The sequence below is a fragment of the Coregonus lavaretus genome (genome assembly GCF_964263955.1).
Source record: "Coregonus lavaretus genome assembly, chromosome: 12".
NCBI classification, from domain to species: Eukaryota; Metazoa; Chordata; class Actinopteri; order Salmoniformes; family Salmonidae; genus Coregonus; species Coregonus lavaretus.
The window spans coordinates 27,767,997-27,775,756 of NC_139999.1; the positions used below are offsets into that span (position 1 = coordinate 27,767,997).

At 39.9% G+C, this 7,760-nt stretch overlaps 2 protein-coding genes across 2 annotated transcripts in view; both read right to left on the reverse strand.

Moving 5' to 3' along the window:
* The window catches only part of LOC311138568 (voltage-gated potassium channel subunit beta-2-like), a 166,807-nt gene extending 165,416 nt beyond the window's left edge, over window positions 1-1,391 (reverse strand). Inside the window, exon 1 of the mRNA XM_084173312.1 lies at window positions 1,307-1,391. The gene's annotated coding sequence lies outside the window, so the exon portion shown is untranslated. The remainder of the gene's footprint in view (window positions 1-1,306) is intronic.
* Window positions 1,392-1,928: 537 nt separating this feature from the next.
* Window positions 1,929-6,039, reverse strand: LOC311138569 (Parkinson disease protein 7 homolog). The gene is made up of 6 exons (XM_084173313.1): window positions 5,905-6,039; window positions 5,209-5,310; window positions 4,952-5,011; window positions 4,339-4,408; window positions 2,926-3,012; window positions 1,929-2,424 (listed from the first exon to the last, which is right to left on the reverse strand). The coding sequence occupies exons 1-6, from the start codon at window positions 5,992-5,994 to the stop codon at window positions 2,264-2,266; spliced, it is 570 nt and encodes a 189-aa protein (XP_084029439.1). The 5' UTR covers window positions 5,995-6,039; the 3' UTR covers window positions 1,929-2,263.
* Between the last annotated feature and the right edge of the window lie 1,721 nt (window positions 6,040-7,760).

A 7,760-nucleotide genomic window follows, 5' to 3' on the forward strand; every position in this document is an offset into this window, starting at 1 on the left:
GAAAAACTAACAGGTCTGTGAGAGCCGGAATTCTTACTGGTTGGTAGGTGATCAAATACTTATGTCATGCAATAAAATGCAAATTAATTACTTAAAAATCATACAATGTGATTTTCTGGATTTTTGTTTTAGATTCCGTCTTTCACAGTTGAAGTGTACCTATGATAAAAATTACAAACCTCTACATGCTTTGTAAGTAGGAAAACCTGCAAAATCGGCAGTGTATCAAATACTTGTTCTCCCCACTGTATACATACACCACTTTTTTTATTATATTTTTTGTCATTTAGCAGACGCTCTTATCCAGAGCGACTTACAGGAGCACTTACGGTTAAGTGCCTTGCTCAAGGGCACAGACAGATTTTTCACCTAGTCGGCTCGGGGATTAGAACCAGCGACCTTTCGGTTACTGGCACTACGCTCTTAACCACTAAGCTTCCTGCCGCTACCTGTGTGTGTGTATATACACATACATATATATATATATATACACATATATATACACATACATACATATATACACACACACATACATACATATATATATATATATATACAGATACATACATATATACACATATATACACACACTTTTTTTTTTAAGGTGTGTATGGTTCTCCATCAATCCCTGATTCAGAATATACCATATTCATATTATGCTTGGTTCAATAGCTATTGACGAGAGAAAACCGAATATCGAATATAAACCTAATTTTATCTCGGTGTTAAATAATTGATTCTACAAAGCGAATGTGAAGACTTCGGTTCAGACTCAAGACAGCCCATAATGGCATACAAGGGTCTGCTTCTTGAGCGGTCACGTTTGCTTTGAAGAATCAATCACTAGTCGACTGAGATTACCGTATGCACACAAAATCCAAAAGGCAGCAATTAACAATGGTTTTGTTTAACCTTAGCGAGTCTCTCGTGCACTGGTATTTTTTGTAGAGCGTGTCGTGGTGGCACATAAGGTTACTGTACCACCTAACTAGCTGGCGAAGCACCCTCAGTCAAATCACAAATAATGCTTTGAATGCTAACCTACAATGTTAAGTTACTGTTAGCTAATTAACACAATATTAAATTGTAGACTACTAACGTTACTAGTTTATCCGGCATCGCGCTGGCTGGCTAGCTAACCCACTCATTTGCTTGAGAACGTGTATTCTTGAGGCTAGCTATTTCAAATGGCTGTGCCTGAACAACAACTTGGATGTGCCAGACTACATTACCACGAAATTCGCAAAATTGCACAGAGACAACATGATTTGGTACCGTATACAGTAGCTAGCTAACTAGCTCTTACCTTTGTATTTTGTCCAAAATCCTCTGCTCTTCAATCTGAAACAGCCCCTTGTTTTTACCACTTTGACATCTCACCACGCGCTGCTGCAGACCCACGCCTGTTTATTTGGGGCGATGCTTTAATTGGCTATTTACGCGACGACACAACCATGCAAAGATTTTCATTGAACATACTCGTTGTCAATCAATTTAGCAGCTAGGTTTCCCGCGCCCACCTGTGATTTCGTAATCCCTTTTACTGCAATCAGTCAAATCATATTTGAAACTCTCAAATCTGCTGTTTAGCCTATATATACTGCTGTCGACTTGCTCACGTAGCCTTCAACCATCGTGATTACCTGCAGTGCTGTTGTACCAATTCAATTTTCGATTCAGTAAGATTATTCAGCCATTACCTGATTGGTAGCTTCTATTTATTTGTGTGATGAAACACAAACGTTACTTTGATTTCATGCGGTGGCTACATTGTTGTTGGCTTGAAGATGATTCTAACGAAAGCGTAGGGCAGTAGCTACTGCTCTTGTTATTTCTGACTGTGTCATGTCGAAGGCATACTCATCAAATTACCTCCAGTGTCATTGTTATAAATATACACATAACGTCACTGTACCAAGAGTCAGAAGGGGGCTCAGTTGACTTTAATGATGAAGCTACATCAATGCTTTTGGACAGTGAAGACACCAATATATTTGATTATACATCAATACAATTGAACATTGGTGATTTTCCTATACAAAAGCAATTACAATCCCAAATCACTGATGCTTAAAGTGCAGGGGGCAACATGTCCCAGGGAAGGCTAGAAGAGACAATAATAAAATCCATCTTATTACTATCGCACATTATCCTGTCAATCATTATTCTTTGTTCACAATGATTGGCCTGTGTACCATGATGAACAGTGTGGAGTAGTTGGGGTGTAGTTGACAGTGCTTTAGTTTGAAAGGCTCAACACCACTCAGTCTTTCAGAACCAGGGGTGCTTTGACAGTAGCAACAACCTCAGCCCCCATGAGCTCCTCTACAATGGCCAGGGCAAACTCAAAGCTGGTTCCTGGCCCACGGCTGGTAATCAGATGGCCATCCTTCTGGACTCGAGCCTCAGAATACTTGTAGTGGCCTAGGGAGTGAGAGGGACAGTGGTGAATAGAGAGATAAACACTATTGTATAATACTCTGCAAATGGGGATTATTTAGTACCACTTGTTCAAATCAAGTTATTCATCTTTGGTTTAATCTTTTTATTACATAATTTAACTTTTGTATATGCAGTCTTTATTTTTGAAGTATTTATGTTGGTGTGTTTACTGTTTGAATCCGATCAAATGCTGGTGCATAATGACCTTGTACTGATGATTATCATAAAGTATGAAACGTGTTACAGCACCCTCTGCTGGACACGAAGGACCACAATCATTTGTCACCACTGTTCAGTAGTACTTGGGATGTGCTCATTGTGCTGCAATAATATGCTGCATTTCCTGCCACACTGAGCCTGCTGAGTCATCATACAGGAAGATTTCCTACATGTGGCTGTATTTTGTGTAACATCCAACTAACAAGAACCACAGTGGCTATGAACTAGCTATACAGTGCATAGATTCATCAACCGGAACTTTACCTCCAGTCATCATCTTGTCCTTGGCACCAGGGTGGGTGGTGACTGTGCTGCCGTAGGCAATACCATGTGCCAGGAGCGCTGTGGGACCTGAGGTGAGGAGGGGACAGGAGAGTTAGAACAACATATTTCTCTCTGTATTCATTTCAAACTGTTCAAAACAGACATGGCACTCTCTGGACAACAAAAGATGTCAAATTATTCCTTCTCAAAAACCCAGAGGTGTCACAATCAATACATCTTAACTTTTGTTTGACTGTTCCATTGAGGTGACATCACCTCTAAAAGTCAGACTCATTAGTAGATATCACACTACCATAAAATATGATCTAAAATTAACCACATAGCGTATATGGTTTCAATCCACCTCTGCACGCCATATTTAGAGGAAGGGAAAAACAGAGACAAAAAATAATGGACTTTATGTCTGCTGCATTAACATTGGCAACGTCCTAGCACTGCAGTAAGCTCATCCTCAGACTGTTAATAAATAGAAAGCTATTGATCATGCTCATTGGCTGCCTTCCCATGCAGTCTAAAGATTACACTCCTCTCTGGCAGGCAGAGTGGGGGCCTGCCAGTTAAGTAGAGCCCAGCTCCTCCTGTTACAGGCCTGCCTCCGCTCCGTCCTGAGGACACCAGGCTGGACAAACGACCGTCTCCGGAGACAGAGCGCTTGGCCAGGGCTGGGACAGAGGGAGGCAGTGCATCCCTCTATCGGATGACTCCTGGCTTATTATTATTATTATTATTATTATAATCATCATCATAATGCACAAACATATGGTCTTCCACAACACACTGATTTTGTTCAGAAAGATGAGAATATGAAATGGGAGACCGGAGGGTCTACGGCATTACCTGCTATACATGGAGTAATTGAGTCAAGCACTTTTCACACCTCTGTTCACATTAGAAATAGAAAGCATTATTTTCACATCTATTTTAGTAGAGCACAATGCGACGCTGCTGCTGGTCCTCTGATTGGCAGATTCATTCTATATTCCTGTGGGGACATCAGATGTTTTCTAGGACGCCCTTCACTCTGCTCTACCACATGGGTCCCATGTCCTCATTCACAACATCCTTCTAGTGCCCTTCATCAGCACAGGCAGGCAGAAAATCTCAGTGGTAGTGGGCTTTGTCAGTGGCACTAATATGTCGTTCTATCATAATCTAATTGTGTATTGGTTTCCCGCTTCCTAATAATGGAAAGGCGATGTGACAGCCCACTAAGTCCCAATCTTATACTACACTCACTGTCTGACAGAAATCGCTGGTTGCAGATTTAACTCAAGATTAGGATCTAAGCAATCTTCCCCCTGCTGTGTTCATTGACACAGATACATCCTGGAGTGTGTGAGCTGCAATGTAATGTAGAGGTGGATTTGTGCGTTCTCACAGAAGGAACAGTACCTGCACAGATGGCAGCGATCAGCCCTTTCCTGTCCTCCTGGTCCTTCAACACCTCTTTCACAGCAGGGGACTACAAGAAAAACAACATGGAGGCCACATACAGAGAGATGAGTCACTCTACACTCATACAGAAAGTGTGTTATAACACTGACTTTTCAGTAAATGCGGCTTTGCTAGAGGGATTAAGAATGGACAGTCTGATAAATCTTGAGGGCAATAGATGAGTCATTGTTTCCAGCATGACTGAAAAACAATTTAAAGTTATTGAGGGACAACTTTCACAGAGCATGTAGATGTAAGGGCTAAAACCATAAATGTAATGAAGCATCACATTGTCATTCTGTATAATTTTATATTTGCTTGTTTTTAATCAACAAGAATAATCATAAGAGCATACCAAGTAAATTATATTTTAAATGTAGGTAAATTATAGTTTATGAAAATATATTTGTATAGTTTTCTATGGTTAGTTGTCCACCAAAACATTACCAAGAGACAAATGTTACAGTATCTACCTGCAACATTATATTGACAATGTCAGGGACACACAGGAGAGATGAATCTGCAGCTAAAACTTTTTGCAATGAATGCCAAACATTAAGTGCATCCCTACCTCTGACAGGTTCTGGGCACCGAGAGCTCCCCCTGGCAGAAGAACCACATCATATGGACCCTGCATCAAAAGATACAAGGTCACGGATAACACATTTATAGTACCAATTTCAGATGCATCAACCGTACATTAATCAATGAATAAAGTTTTAAAGTGGGAAAACATTTGATTCAGAATGCATTGTAAACTTTATGCAGTCAGAGAACAGCCTGCTGTGTGGACTAATGTGACTGCAGGGTGTGGCGGCAGGACCTGACCTGCTTGCGGGCATCCTCCAGGCTGGCATCAGGAACAAGGTAGACATCTCTGCTGCACTGCACAGGCTCTTTGCCTGTCAACCCTGCCAACGTCACAGCAATCTGCAGGATGTGGACACAAACAAAAACACAACTACTTCAATGACCATCAGCAGACATTGCCCCTTAACCATAAAATCCCAATAATCAAAGGAGTATGGGACTTTTAATTTGAAAAACTCTGCTTCCTATCCTATAGTAGTTACAGCACAGTCACCTTTGACATTTGCAGTGGCCTTTTACTCACCTTACATGTTTTGTATGTGCCAACACACTAGCTAGACCATGACAACACATTAACTCACTTATTAACCATAGATAAAACTGCATACTGTAGAGTTGTTCATTATGCCTGTTATATCTGGCCAGCTAAGGTAGATAATAATACATAGTTAAGTGCAACATAAAGCTAGCTTACCTGCTAGACTTGTTCTATCTGTGCTGTAGCTACCTACATTGCTAGCTAGAGCAAAAAAAATAGATCAGCATGCATGTGTCAAACTAACTTGGACTGCAGCTTCAACTTGACTGTGTCTAGGTAAATCAAATATCTGCTAAAATATTAGCTAGCTAATGTGCAGCTTTTAGTAAGCTCAATTTACTATATCAGTGTTTGTTGTACGCAACCAACTTAGCTAGCTCGATAAGTTTACTAACCCCAGCTCTACGCATTATGTCCACAGGTATAACCGTTTCCATCTCTTCTGCACCTTTAGAGAGGATCACTAATGCCTTTTTTCCTGCCATTCTTGAGCGAGTGGGTGTGCGACTGTCAGCAACAGGAAAGCAAATGTTTGTGAGAGGACCTTTATTTTGACAGGAACACACCGCTACACGTACAGCTACGGATTCGTTGAGAGGACAAACAATACGCTTGGTTGAACTTATCAAAGAATTTCACATAATTTATTAGACCAATCAAACAACGTATAGCATATTCGTAGGCATTTGTTATGCAGAGTGTACGATAATACATTTCATTTAAATATGATGCAACATAATTCACTTTAAAATGCAACATATCTGAACTGGTAGGTTAAAGTACATCCACCAGGGGGAGGTATTGACCCATACATTGTCAATAAAACTACTGTAAACATAGGTGTTTATAAAACAAGCCTTCACTTTCTATCCTTTGTTTGCCCCAACATCATTTTTTTCCAAAATAATCTTACAAGTGCGATTGAGGTTTATATTATTTAATACATTATTCAAAACCTTAATGTTTATTATACATTAGTTAAAAGATCTGAAAGAAAACTAGTTCAAACTAAAATGTGATTTTCTCAATTCCTAGATTTTCTGAAATGAAGAATGAAGGTCACTAAATACTTGAAGCTCTGTCTAAGAACTTCTGCATCAAATCCCTCTCAGCAGAAGAAGACATCTCTTAAAGCACCTCAGGGAATTATATTCCAGTGTAAATCCCAGATTTAATGTCTGGGGCTTTAGTGTGCAGACACTCTTCCCAGTTTAATGTGCCACTGTGCATTTTATTGCAGAGATTCACTTTCACATTTGTGCGAAAAACAAGATCCCAGTGAAACAGCAGATTAGACAAATATAGGGGATGCTGGCGGCAGTTTGTTTGTTGCGAGCCTGTGAGCCAATCCAAAAGGCAGCGGTGATTACCGACATATGCAGCTGGGATCAACTGAGCCAGACTCACAGTGGTACACAAGCTCATTTGCTAAAACATGGATTTATTTATCCATTTACTTATTTCTTTACAGAAGGAGCTCATAGTATGTTTATGATCAAATTTAGGACACGCCTGTTAGAGTGACTTGCAATCCAGGTAACCTAGTAAAAAAGTGGATAAGTCTGAAACACTGACTATGCAAATTCGGGCTCTGAGTCATCTGTGCAAGGCTACAGCTACTCAAATATTGCAGAGCAGACACGTCTTTCCTGATTTTATAACTTTCTGAAGTAAGCTTTTGTTGTTTATTAGAGCTATCTTTTGCAAAGTATAATTGTGCAAAACAAGAGGTCTTCAAATACTGCTTTAATTTTCTCATCAAACATTTCCCAATTGTCAGTCAGCTCTGGAAAGGGAAATGTGAAAATGGCCATTGACACTGGATTCCCCCCAACATTATGTTCCTCCAACACAAAAGGATACTACTTTAAACCATATTTAACGCCTAAAATCTGCTATGAAAAAATAGTAACAAGGGATGTGAACAAGTGTCAGGCCTTTTGATCCTCTATTGGCAGAACTACAAAATATATATACACTGAACAAAAATATAAATGCAACATGCAACAATTTTACTGAGTTACAGTTCATATAAGGAAATCAGTCAATTGAAATAAATTCATTAGGCCCTAATCTATGGATTTCAAATGACAGGGAATACAGATATGCATCTGTTGGTCACAGATACCTTTAAAAAAGGTAGGGGCGTGGATCAGAAAACCAGTCAGTATCTGGTGTGACCACCATCTGCCTCATGCAGCGTGACACATCTCCTTCGCATAGAGTTGATCAGGCTGTTGATTGTGGCCTG

Bases quoted from the DNA above. Each gene is read 5' to 3' on its own strand.
- LOC311138569 (XM_084173313.1), bottom strand. From the start codon at position 5,994: ATGGCAGGAAAAAAGGCATTAGTGATCCTCTCTAAAGGTGCAGAAGAG. The intron at 5,012-5,208 runs GTCAGGTCCTGC...CTTTTGATGCAG, and splicing joins TGGAGGATGCCCGCAAGCAG to GGTCCATATGATGTGGTTCT. The intron at 2,425-2,925 runs GTAAAGTTCCGG...CTCACTCCCTAG, and splicing joins GGACAAGATGATGACTGGAG to GCCACTACAAGTATTCTGAG.